At 42.2% G+C, this 13,788-nt stretch overlaps 1 protein-coding gene across 2 annotated transcripts; it reads left to right on the top strand.

Annotated features, from left to right (window-relative positions):
- Positions 1-8,621: 8,621 nt before the first annotated feature.
- On the top strand, positions 8,622-13,759 carry LOC112556488 (RNA-binding protein 12B-like). Of its 2 annotated transcripts, none has more exons than XM_025225550.1 (6): positions 8,622-9,062; positions 9,907-9,977; positions 10,242-10,308; positions 10,832-10,998; positions 11,408-11,782; positions 12,135-13,759. In XM_025225550.1, exons 1-6 carry the CDS (start codon positions 8,733-8,735, stop codon positions 12,184-12,186), a joined length of 1,062 nt encoding a protein of 353 aa, XP_025081335.1. In that variant the 5' UTR covers positions 8,622-8,732; the 3' UTR covers positions 12,187-13,759. The 2 variants fall into 2 exon arrangements, with proteins under 2 accessions (XP_025081335.1, XP_025081326.1); XM_025225541.1 differs by having other exon boundaries at positions 8,623-9,062; positions 11,384-11,782.
- The last annotated feature ends 29 nt before the right edge of the window (positions 13,760-13,788 follow it).

The raw sequence follows: 13,788 nt of genomic DNA, 5'->3' as shown, positions 1-13,788 counted from the left end.
GTGTGTGAGAGAGCGAGCGTGTGTGTGTGTGTGAGTGAGAGAGAATGTGTGTGTGTGTGTGAGAGGGAGAGAAAGAGAGCGTGAGAGAGAGTGTGTGTGTGTGAGAGAGAGATGCCAACTGCATCGTCAATACCAACGACTGGAGACCTCGTAGCCTATCCGTGTGCCAGTTTCTCGACCATCAGCGCGCGTGTATATATCTATAAGAGAAAGAGTATCTTCGTGCATGTGCATGTGTACGCTAGTGTGTGTATGGGAGAAGAAGGGAGGTAAAGGGGGGGGCACAGCGAGCGAGAATGATGACATCAGTGCTCATATGTCGCCCCACTCCACCCCCACCAACCCTCTAAACTGCAGTTCGCTCCTGTCTCACCAGTCGGACTCGCTCCGTTGACTCAGCGTGACTGCTATTTATTTACAACTAATTAGCCAATGCCATTTTTTTCGACACCAACCTTCATCTTGTCATTAAGACTAATTATTTATCACTGTTATGGGAGACATTTTGTTTATACTCAAGCACCACAACACAGTGGTCATTGTTTTACAAAACGCTTGGGAACATGACAAGCAGAGAGAAACAGTAGGCTGTGATATTTCCACTCGCCCTTTGCTTCATACTAACAGACAGTAAGTAATCACGATAAGTCGCACAAGGACAGCAGTAAGAAAATGTCTACTACTCCTAAGCACACGGTCATGAGATGAGATGAGTCCCCACATTCACATTGTCTGACTGCTGTGTCTTGTGTCCAGTAGTAAGATGAGATTTTCACCGTCCCGCTTTTATTCATCCATTCTTCCATTCCTTTCTTATAATGATGTGATACCAGAGATGTAATGTCGACATCATAGATGTAATGGAATAACTCCAAAAGACAACTCTTTTGCTGGTAACGGCCACTTTTCCCCATCGACTGCAGCTGTTACTTGTCATTAATGGAGGATGAGGGAGGTAAGGGGGTAAGGGGTAAGAAAGAAAACGGACAAAATTTTCCTGAGGTCACAGATTAACCTGACCTCTTTACGTAAATAACTGTTTCTGGTGCGGTTCTCCGCCGCTGAAGCTAATGATCTGTTCAGATCGATCGAACCCAAGAGGACTGCTTCACAAAATCAATTTTTCTGGAAGCTGGAGCACGCGATAGAAGCCTGGGGCACGCGCCGCGACATGAAAGGAATGGTCATTCGTCAAGATTGCTCTCCTCTTGACTGCGGAGCTCGGGCTGGCAGTCAACAAGTGTCTGGCGAGCGGTCCGTGCCGGGTCATCTTACGCCATTTCCCGCTGTTTCACACAAAAATTAATGATTTCGGCTGATGCTGGCCAGAAGGTGATTAAGACGTACAGCAGTACTGGGGATGGCGGGAGGGTCGGGTGCCAGTGACCCGGATGACTGTGCTGGTGAAGAGTGGGTGGGAGCTGCGCTGCTCCCCCGCTCGTGCACGCCTCCACACACCTGCACAGCTCGCTGCTCCCTCACGGCCGTCAAATGGCTTGCAATGGCTGCAGCAATCGTATCAAAGCAATAAAATTTGTTTCGGTCTTATCACGGAGCGACCCCCATTCCCTCCGCTGCGCACAAACTAGTCGCCACACAATTACAACTATCGATTCCGTGCAAAGAAAGCATCACATGGAAACAGAGGATAGGATGGGAATACCGCGTGCGGCGTGCACGGCCGTGTGTGTGTTTGAACGCGCGTGCGTTTGAGCGCGTGCGTGTGTGTGTGTCAACGCGTGCGTGTGTGTGTGAGTGCGTTTGTGTGTATGCGCGCGTGCGAATGTGTGAGCGCGTGCATGTGTGTGTGAGCATGTGTGTGTATGTGTGTGTGTGTGTGAGTGCGTGTGTGTGCGAGTGTGTGAGCGCGTGCGTCGCTAGCTGCAGTACTCAGTGTCGTGGACAGCTCAGCTCGCTGCCATGTTTCGCGCCTTGCGAGGACACAGGTCGGTCGACAAACGGTCTGTGTCACGCGCATCGATTCAGGGTAGGCTCAAAGGATCGTGATGTGTAGATACTCAGCAAGTGTTATGTATTATCTCTTCTTCTCAGGCCAGACTGTTGTCATAATTGTGGCGGGTGCCATGCGCTGAGTTCCTTCTAAATTTGTTTCTCGCGCTAACTCATTATGCATTCATTTCTCTCGCACTCTCTCGTGAACAAAACAGAAAAAAACGTGGATATTTAAATAGAAATGAACTTTCTTCTTCTGCTGTTTTATTTCAACATGCAAGCAGGATGTCATTAACAAACACTGCCCCACTCATCGTTAGAAAAACAAGAACAATAATCGCATCGCTCTCAAGTATCGAACACCAGCGTTTGCATTTACAAGCTGTAATTCTGTATAGTCGTGAACAGTGAAACGTGTAATACTTACAATTGTATTCAAATTTATTATAAATACAAACTCTTCATAAATATAATGACTTTATTTAATTTGCGTACACAAATATTTCTTCATAATAATTGTTGATGTTGCTTCATTCATACATGGCCTTGTGACACTAGTGACTGTATTCCACACACCCATACACTGAGGTCGCGGATATACTGTAGTACCTACTGTTTCTAGGTCTGGTCCACCACATTCTTCTACTGACCCCGATGGTGGCTGGTGAGGTGTCACTACACTTCTCAAGAATCTTGTCACTGTGTCTTTTAATATCAGGGTTATATAGTGTCAGGCTGCAATATTTATCTGAGACACCAAAGCCTCTGGCCCTTTCATCATAAGCTCTGTGCTTGTGGTTCAAATCTGAAAATAAACTGCTCATCACTTTAATCTTTTAGTATCAATAAAGTACAACGCGTATTACTAATGTAAACCTTTTGCAAAAATATGTTTTGTTGACAAATCACTTTTCTTTTAGTTTAATGTTTGATGGTGAGCATTTTAGTCTGCCCATACGAATTGAATACAAAGGCAATAATGACCTTTGAACCTGTTTGAGAGCTGCGAACTATCAAATCGCGTCCAAACTAAAACTGACAACTTGCTACAACATAATTTTGTTTTCATGCAAACAAAAATAGATCTCATGTTTCAACATTGCCGTTTTCTTCATGCAGACAAAGAACGAATACTATACTCCATACCCCCGCCCCCGACCTGTAGCTTCCTCCTGTTTCATGATGTCGGTGTAGGTCGACTGTCCTGTCTTTCAAATGATATTGTTATGACTCCTCAAAAAGGCAAAAACGCAGACGAAATCCTTTATTATTTATTGTCTTTATTGATAGTGATATATAATTCTGATTGTCTTTATTGATGGAAATAGTGATATGTAAGTCTTTGTACGTGACCGTCACTCTTCGGTCTTTCTTCTCTCTTTGTCATGATATCTTGATACCATGTTGTTGTCATGGCGATATCATGTTAATTCTGACTACAAGTGTAGCTGATTTTCTTGGAGTCAACGAGTACTGGAACCAGGAAAAGTCTTATGTTTTGTGATCAGGGTCTCGGTTTGAGGAGACGAAGTGGCTAACATTGCTGTCACCAACACAAACAGTGGTCGTCCTTGGCGCTCAGAACTGCTAGGCTGCTGCTGATTTCTTGCAAAATGTTGTTTCTAACGATCGCACACCGTCCGCACCAATAGAAGCCAGGGATCCCCCCCGAACCACACACACACCCCCGCATCGACTGGTTCTTGGCGTAAATGAATCCAAATAACGGTCTGTCTGTGTGACGAAGAGCTCGGTGGTGGAGGGCGGCTGATGGCACAGCGAGCTGTTGTGTCCAACTCCCTGCTGTCCTGTGCGTCCTTTGAAGTCCGTGCGCGAGCGAAGCTTTTGTTGCAGCAAACCCTGGGTCTGATGGGCCGCTGGTATTGGCCCTAACCAGGGAGGTGTCTTGCGATCTGTCTCTGCAGGCCTCCCGAAGTCCTCTAAACTTTACGGTTGTAAGAGAGGAGCTGCTCTATAGCGTGCAGACACACTCCCCAACACGAGTACTGAACATACTAGCTCCACATCACCATCACCCTCCGACCTCCTAACACTCCCACACACCCGACACACAGATCGTCTAACCTAGCATCAGCTAGACCATAAGTGTGTTTAACTTTAAATTATTATCAAAGCCTTTATTAGCATTCCTGTATTACAGAGACTTTATCAAAATGTAAAGAATGTCAAAATCTGGTAATGCCAAAATAACTTGATCCCGTTTTGACATACAGTATAGGGATGAGACGCTGCATGGGATGAAGGTAACACGAAGGATGAATCAAACGAACGAAAAAGAGGACGAATGAATGAACTTGATGAATGTCGCCATGCTGGTTTTTGTGTTATTGTGTATATAAAGGAGAGAGCAGGTTTTTGTGAAACCCTCGCACGAGCAGAAGGCATAGAAGTGAGTGTCAAGCGGCGCTCACTGGGAGGGACTGCACGGTCGTCACGATGATGTCAACTTACCGCTGAGATATCCACTCCAAACATGCACTGCGCATGCGCAAACTGGCTACGGGTCATTTCCGTCACGTGCTGGGTCAGTGCCTCATAGAGGTTAAGCGAAACTTTCTGATGGATGTCTACAGGGTGTCTTCACGGGTGTCAGGAAAATATCTACCACTCCACCCACCATCGCTATCTTCGAAAAACAGCGACTAATCAGTTGATTATGGCATCACGTGTGTCGGCTTTATGTTTATCTTTTACAATAACCAGCACAGGCCTGGTTGATGTTTGGTTATCTAGGCAGGAAGTTGAGATCGTGATGCCAGGACTCGCCATTTTATCAGGAGTACGCATGCGTGGAATAAAGGATCCGCTGTTGTGAACTTCCTGTGTACGCGTTGTGGGGCCATGGGTGCTTACAGAGGAACGAATCACATTGCTCATGGAAGACGATAGGCAGGAATGTCAAGACATTTCCAGCTGACAAGAGAGCAATAGACAGTTCATATTAAAATAATACATTATCTGTATCAACCAACCTGTCGTACGACTTGTAGAGAGGACAGAGCAACGGTGAAGTCCGCATCACCGACACGACACTGCGTTCAATCGTCCTTCGGAGTCTCTTGAAGGGAGGGCGATGCAAAGGCAGGGAGACAACAAACATTTGACAAAAGAATGGAGTGGTCATACTGTACATGACATGCATATCGTCGTTCAAGACAGACCTAAGTGACCAACCTCGTCAGTCGCTTCCTCCACTTGTTGGCCCCTACGACTGTCACCGGTGGACCAGCACGACCGTTCGTCAGACGGTTGTAAAAGAAAAGTCAGCCCCACGAAAGCCGGCTGGATTGTTGAGTTGACTAGCTGGAGCTACCAACTTCAATATTGTTTTTGTAACCATCGTGTTAGCCAAAAGAAAGGGTTCAAGACAGACAACTGCTTGACTTGAAGAGTCTGATACTAAGATACAGTTGAGATATTCGCTGCACAATGAATGGACGCATTGCAACGACATATTCCTTTTACTAAACGCTCAGGCCCAGATTTTGTATGTGTCAAAATCCACACTGAACGAACTTGTTTGGAAAGTATTATAGTCATGAAGATGACACGCACCTCGCATAGTATGCAGTTATATATGTCTCTACCATGTTGTTACTGTCAACATGTCGTGTGTCCTGTGTAGCATGCAGTTACATGTTACTGTCATCTTGTTGATGTCAGAATGACTTGTGTCTCCTATAGTATGCAGTTATGCGTTGACTGTCAACGAACATGCCCTGGGTTTGTACCAGGCGGTCCGGTGGTTCAGCGGTTAGCGCCTGCCACCAATACAGTGAGGGTTGGCTGTCCTGGGTTCAGCTCTCGTCTCGGGCACGTTGTTTTTTTCTCTGCATGTGGCGTCTGTTTACAGGGCTGGCTGCCTTGCCGCGGTACAGCCTTAGTTGTTGGCTCGGTGTAAAACACCAATTACATCCCTACACACGCTCATCGGTTAGTAAAAGTTTACAGCTTTCTTTTCATGTCTTCCACAACTACTGTCTTACCCAAGTATTCTTTTTTTTTTAATCGACTTTTTGTCGACTCGAAGGAACTGTGATTCGATGTGAAAGTAAGATATAGAATTCATCAAAATCAAGAAATCCTGAGGAATGTTTTTTTGCGCTGAAAAAAATTTCGCTTGCAAGGATGTCACAATACTTTAACATCGGTCAACACCTACAACTTTTTCTTAATCTTCACCTGTACAAATAAAGGTGTTACTCGCCTTTCTACTAAGCTGAATTTCAGTTAATTTTGGTCGATGCCGAAAGAAATCTCCATTGCACAATTAATATCTCTTATCGCCCTCCCGAAACTGTTCTTCGATGTGTAGTCGACCCCTTGCAACCCCCCACTACCCGTGATGCCCCACTGTGCTTACCATCTAGGACCAACAATTAGAACGCTCGACAACTTCTCACTTTTGCTGAGTGTCAGAGAAAAAGCTCATCCTCTGTCCATGCAAGCATCGAAACATTTACTGACATTTATTCTGGCACCGTTTCGGATAGGGAGAAAAAAATGTTGTCCTCGTTTCACGACAGTCAGGCCGTTATGACAAGCGAGCATTGCAAGATAAAGTCTTTGTTACATACATCGGACGACAGGTGAGCTGCATTTGAAGTGACATTGTAGACAACATCTACAGCACACATACAACTACTCAAGCAGTTACTGTTATTCCCAGTCGGCAGTTCCAACATCCTGCAATAACTGATTCTAAATTGTATCATCTTTGCAGCAAGTAATCAAGCAGTTATCATTAAGATTAACGGCTATCGCATTTCAAGGGAAACAGCACGAGGCTCTTGTCACTCGTTTCATCTGCAAGTTTGCAGTATTGATGCATATTGCCGGTATTGTGCATATTGCCAGTATTGATGGAGATGGAGGCTGCGCTGTCCTATCTGATAGACTGCTTGCGTGTCCGTGTCACCGCTCTCTCTGAGTGACTGACGAGCTTTGCTCGTGTAGCTCTCCCTCCCCCCTTCGCTATGTTTACACAATATGCAAATAGATTTTTTAAGGTTTGTATGTGAAATAAACTGGATGTTTTATACAAGTGAATCCCTTGTTTTGTTGTGATGTACAGCGAGACGTGGATGGATGAATACCAGGGTTTAAATGATGTACAGCGGGGCATGTCAGGGTTTAAATGAAAACCTGATTCAGTCTTTGTTATCGGCGTTATCATCATCATAGTCGTCGTCGTCGTCTGATTCTCCTGGCGGTTTATCGACTTGTCGAAACTGTGTAGGTATTGGAAAAAGCTGCTGAAAACGTTTGATCAACCAAGCATGTCCGTTACATGGTTCATGGAAGTTAACAGACAGCACGCACTTAGCGACGTCACAAGAATCGAAACAAAACTGTAGAACTGGATAAACTGAAGGATATGTATATATATACACACTGGATAAACTAAACGCTGTATATCTGGAAAGTTGAGAGCTATATACCTCGATAAACTACCTGGATAAACTGAATGATGTGTAAATCATCAAGTCATTTCGAGTGGAGTGTCACTTGGCCAATAAACAAATTCTCATTATCAAACTGAATAATGTTATACATGTGAGATTGAAAGCGGTTTTATTCTTTAGCTACAAACAAACATGATTATTTCTACAAAATGACCACACTACTTAAAAACTCATATAAAAAATGTAGGTTGAGGAGCTCAATTCCTTTCATTGTAGCAGAACAGTTCGTGACTAATCACATCTTTGTCATTTGATATCGTTTCTCTTCACCTCACTCATCGCCCTCACTGCCGCCAGTACAACCTTCTCTCTCAATGGCTGCATTTTCTGTAACAGGCTACGAAGCTGTAATTATTTCAAAGCAACTTAATTAACAGTACCATGTGTGTTCCATACTTGCAGTCCGCGAGTCACGATTTTTATGATTTCTTGTTTGCTGAAATACCAGAACTTTTCCAGTAATACCCAAATTTATTAGCTTATACGGTTGGTTGCTTGGTGGCTTAGTAGGAAAGTGTTTCCAACGAGATGATTTCGGTCTACTGGGGTAGGGAAGGGTCGAGGAAACCGTCGTATCCAGAAACCCCCCCCCCCCCCGGACGCCCAGCACTGCGAACAGAGAGTGTCCCGAGACGAGATCTGAACCCAAGGCCTCTTACTGCTGCAGTGGCGTAGGAACCAGGGAGGGAATGGGGGCGGCCGTCCCCTTAAAAAAAAAAATTAAAAAAGATACTGCGAGGACAAGAATGTGAACCTCGTTCACTGTCAGCATGGAGTCCCCCCCACCCTCAAAATCGGGCTCCTCTCTACACCGCTGGGCAATGGTGACAAACGAGTGTCATGACCACTGCACTGCCGGGCGCTCCTTGCTGGCAAGTCACATAGTGTACCAATCAACCCGAGGGCAATGGGGGGGGGAGGGGAGATGGAGAACTGTTGTTTTACGCCGAGCCAGCAACTAAGGCTATATCACGGCAAGGCAGTCAGCCCTGTAAATAGATGTCACTTGCACAGAAAGAACAGCGTGCCCGAGACGAGACATGAACCGAGGACCGTCAACCTTGCCTGTATTGGTGACAGGCGCTAACCGCTGCGCCACCGGACCGCCCAATCCAAGGGAAGCAACTGCTGCTTTCGCTTGCATACCCCAGGTGAGGCAGGTGAGAGCCAGCGCGCAGGTAACTGTCACCGCAAAGGTTGACGGGACACTCGGAAGTGCGCGCGACACCAATGGCGTCCTATCTAGGTTAGGACGTTTTTATTTTTCGCAAGTAGTGTGGCAAAACCATCACCATGAAGGAGAAGTTGCTGGACAAGGATACCATAGACGCACACCATGCCTATGTGCAGTCTGAAATTCGCTCGGACTTGAACTCCATCGCCCTGGGCCCCGGCAGGCTACCGACCAACATCGCCATAGGTCTGGCCGTGGTGGGCTTCATCAGCTTTATTATTGGCGTTTTGCTGGTAGCTTTGCGAATGCAATTTGTTTATTTCTGGGACTGGAATAATCAGTTTGTCGGCCCATTCTTCTTTATTTTGTTCTTGTTCTGCTGTGGAGGGGCCACCTATCTCGTGACTGTGGCCACAAGGCGTTCTAATCGCTTCCGAAGGGAATTGTATGTAAGTATTGTGTCGCCTCAACCCGGAAATGCACAAGCAAAGGATTAGTAAAGTTATATATATTTTTTTTGCCTGTAATTCTCTCATCTTACTATCACTTACAAATCTGTTAATGGGACAGAAACATTAAACTCAAAATGTGCAGTTATTCTCTGATATATTTTATTTAATTGTTATGATCTTAACTTGAAATTGATAAGTAGATGAGCATTATTCTTATTCTAATTATTTTTAAAAAGGTTAAGATATTAGATTAAGCACTTAACTGATAAGAGAATATAATTAAAGAGTTAAAATAACAATGGTGAGCATTTTTGATGCAGTACCTCTCCATAATCGGGGAGCACATGGTTTTTACCCCCTACCCCAATTTCCTGTTGAGAGATATATATAATAAGTATATGCAAGTGCATGTGCACACATAAAATGCACAACACACAATTCTTATACACAGTTGAAGCCTGAAACTTTTAAAAGAGATCAGCAGCACTGAAAATTACGCTTTAGCAGACTTCATTTGCATGAAATAAATTTAAACTTTAGCCATACTGGAGTGGCTATGAGATATATAACAATTAACATGCATACTGATTTTATTGCATGCATTCTACGTATGTATGCTTACTACAAGTACAAATGCATGCTTACTTCAAATGCAAATGCATGCTTACTTCAAATGCATACTACAAATTTACTGCTTGGTAATGGAGAAGATCTCATCAATTTTTAAATCTGAAGATGTGAGATACATGGTTTTTACCCATAATTGAGTTTGTTGTCTATAACTTGAAATCCTGATGTTTTACTAGCATTGCTTTGAAGTTTAGCCATCTTTAATATGCAGTTTCATCCACTTGGAGATTATGGGATTGCTGCTGTACACAAGGATGACCTGGTCCATGAGCATGAAATGAAGTATGTTCCCATGATCGACATTTTTTTTTTCATTGACTTTTAAAGAAATTGCTTGTAGTAAATTGCATATGCATGTTAAGATTAACAATTTTTCTATATGTTGAAAAGCAGCTTGTGAACTGGTCATTGTGATTACCACCACCATTATTTTATTATTAAATTTTATTAATATTTAAGTTATATTGATAAAATTTAAGCTTTCGATTGGACATTTTTATTTTAATTTGCATATTTTAATGTATTTGGAAAAATGTGTCATTCCAGGAGTGACTTGAAGTCTGGTACCACACCACACAAGAGCATTATGCCACGGTCGGAGGCATACTCTATGGTATACAATCAGTTGAGACACATCTGTACATGTAGCCACAGTAACTCTGTAATATTACATGTACATGTAACTGCTTATCAGGAGGAGTTTTTCCCTTTAATGTGGGTTATAAATTATGGCACTGTGGGATTGTGTGGGCGGATGGTAGGGGAAGGATCACTTACACATGCGTAACTTTTTTCCTGTCTTAACATCGGTGATCTTGTAGAAATAAACCTTGAATTTGTATTAATTGTGCGACTGAAAGAAATATTCTAGGATATTGAAAATATCACTGACCAAGAGGAGGAATAAAAATCTGATGTGCTCTTTAAGTTAATTGCAAACTATTTTAAGCTGGGCCATATGTAGGTCTTATCACCAAGTGTGACTTGTCATGCAGTCAGAGATTTAAGTCTACAGCTGAATAAAGGTAAATGGTAGAATCATGTTTAGATGTGGACTGTGCAAGAACCATTATTTGAAATTGTACTTCAGTGGTAATCTTTGTCACTTTATAAACACTTATTTTTCCACTATTTAGACCAACCTTGCCAGAACTGATCGCCGTGGTCACCACAATCAGGCCTACCGACAAGGACCAGGAGATCCCCACAGGCACCATGGTGACCACCGTCGTGGACCACCTGATGACAGACGACGCGGCCCACATCCAGATGAACGCCGCAGGGGTCCTCCTCCAGGTGGAAGGTAAATTTTAGACTAAATTTTAAATTGATCTGGAAATAAATATCTTGAGAGATTTTTGATATGCTAACCTTTGCAGATCTAGCATTTCTTTGAAGTTTTGTGTCTTCTGAAAAGGGATATTGAATTTTTTGTGTTTATAAGGTTATTAAAATGTTATGCTAAAACACATGGAAATATTGATATATATATTGTATATACACAGATGCTACCATTAAAACTCTGTGAAAATACTGATTTTGTGCATTTGGATGTGGCTTCAGTTCCTTATGATTAGAAGACATCATAGTCAATGTGGATGCATAATCTTCATTTGCTATTTATGTGCTTTTTAATATAAAGCAACAATAATAAAAAAAATTATAAATAATTTGCCTTCTAATTGAAGACCATCTGATGATGAACGCCGTAGGCCTCCACCAGATTATCGAGAGTATCCTCCTGAGGGACGCAGAGGCCCACCTCCTGGAGACTATAAACGTCCACCTCCTGATGACCGGCGTGGCCCACCAAGGGATGATCGCCGTGGCCCACCAAGAGATGATCGCCGTGGCCCACCAAGGGATGAAAGTCGTGGCCCACCAAGGGATGAAAGTCGTGGCCCTCCTCGAGATGATCGTCGTGGTCCTCCTCGAGATGATCGTCGTGGTCCTCCTCGAGATGATCGTCGGGGCCCCCCAGACGACCAGCGTAGACCGTCACCTGAGGAAGAGAAGCGTGGCCCTCCTCGTGAAGGAAGACAGCCTCGAGGTCCACCACGCTTTGCTGAGAGGTCACCTGATGATGTGTAAGTTGCATGGTGTCCAATAACTAAATAATCTTTGATGGTGTGCATAGGAGACTTGATATTTTGAAGTACTTTCAGCAGATTCTTTTACGCATTGATTATATTAGGTTTTCGGTCAAATTTTCTTGTCTGTGAACTTTTTCTTATTTTAATTGATCCCTTTTATAGCGCAGCATCACAACCAAAGTGGTCACACTCTCCATACCGACTAATAATAATGAAAAAATAATATTGAAAACACTAGGGGACAGTGACATGATGTTTTTTTATGTGACATTATGATGCTTGTGACTTCAATGATTGTAGAGGATGAATGTCATATAAAGTTGTCAACACTTTCACATGTTTTCAGGATGAACAAGGTCAAGCTGGATGTCAGCAAGGAGTCAGAGTCTGAGCTGTAGAAGGTCAAAAGATTTGCTCCCTTTGTGTTGTCACCTAGGAGACATTTACTACCACATAAATTTAGGGTCTGAAACTTCCAGACTGGAAGATAATAATTGAGATGTCTTACTGCATTTGAAGTTTGTAGAAAACACTCCACCAAAATCACACACACCCATATATATATATCAAAAGAGAGGGGTGAAGAAGACAGATCTTGTAAATAAAAACAAAGCATAAGGAATTTGATACTGTATAAGCATTTACAGATACCCACTCCTGACAGAATTTGACTTGAAGTAAGATAATTTAAATAACTGACCAATCTTTCTCCTCGCCAGTACAGTTACTTGTAACTTCACCAGCATGAAAAATATAAGATTGAAGAATTGTAACAAGTTTTTTTTTTAAAGACTACAACTGATATCTCTACTCACCTGCCATGGATTTTTTTGTACATTCCAAATATTTCTTTATTTTGCATACCTTTTAATGTGCATGTAACCATTGCATCGTCTTTAATGTTCATCTGTTTAGCAATAAACAATTTGTGTAGTTTTTTTTTGGCCTTGTATCCTTCCACATAAAGAACATAAATTGCAAGGGATGAGTACAAGTCAAGTAGAAACATGTAAATAATTGTTTAAAGTGAACATTTGTAAGTTTTTCTTTTAAGCTCTCCTTCAACAAAGGTATACCTTTGTTGTCTAGTGTTCCCATAAATTGAAGATTTGCAGCAAACTTCTCCATCACAATATCAAAGTCTGTTGACAGATCGGTTTGACTCAATGTTTGTAGATCATTTTCAGTTTAATACTGAAGTAACTGCTACATCCATTGTTTCAATTTCTTAATTCTCTACTAAAATGGGCAAAACAGCTAAAATATTGACATCTTGCTTGCAGTGTGCATCTTGCACTGTTGAGCAGTTAATTTTTGTTAACCATGTAGTATACTAAAGATTCCACTTTTAGCTGTGGTAGCAAGAACATTTTGTTGCTAGTTGTCCAACCCATAGAGCTGATGTGTGCTGTTTTCAAGTGGCCATTTGAGAAGGCCAAGAAACAGATGCTTTGCATCAAGTAAAACCTGGCAGGAATAAATTGAATTTTTTCAGAAGGAATGATTCATTGATTGCCAGGTTAGTGTAATCCTTTTAGTTTTATCTTTGGCAAGATATTAATAGTGCCAACAAATACAAGAGAGAAACATTGTTAAAAAACTTGGAATGTCTGTGCATGTGTCTGAAAAAAATTATTCTTTTGTATTGATGTCTTTAATCTGCTGACTAATGTCAATTATGTATTGTGAAAAACTTTTTTACACTACTTAAGACATGCAAATTTCAGGGACAGATATATGCCATACCAACAAGTCTGTTACATTGTTAAACAAGAATAATTTAACAAGAACAATTAGGCACATTAGGGTATCAGTTAAGATCTATACAAATTCAAGATTTAAGCTTATTTTGGAGACTGTAGACATTAAACTTGAGAATTTGCCAAGTGTTCTTTTAATCAAGAGTCTATGGTTATCTTTAAAAAATATATTTCTGTAAATATTTTTATAATAAACAATCTTTTTACAAAACTCCTTGTGCTTAGTATTTTGTTGGCACC

The sequence above is a fragment of the Pomacea canaliculata genome, linkage group LG1, assembly GCF_003073045.1.
Source record: "Pomacea canaliculata isolate SZHN2017 linkage group LG1, ASM307304v1, whole genome shotgun sequence".
Classification (NCBI taxonomy): domain Eukaryota; kingdom Metazoa; phylum Mollusca; class Gastropoda; order Architaenioglossa; family Ampullariidae; genus Pomacea; species Pomacea canaliculata.
Note: the sequence above shows the minus strand (reverse complement) of the source record. Positions and strands in the feature narration are given on the sequence as shown.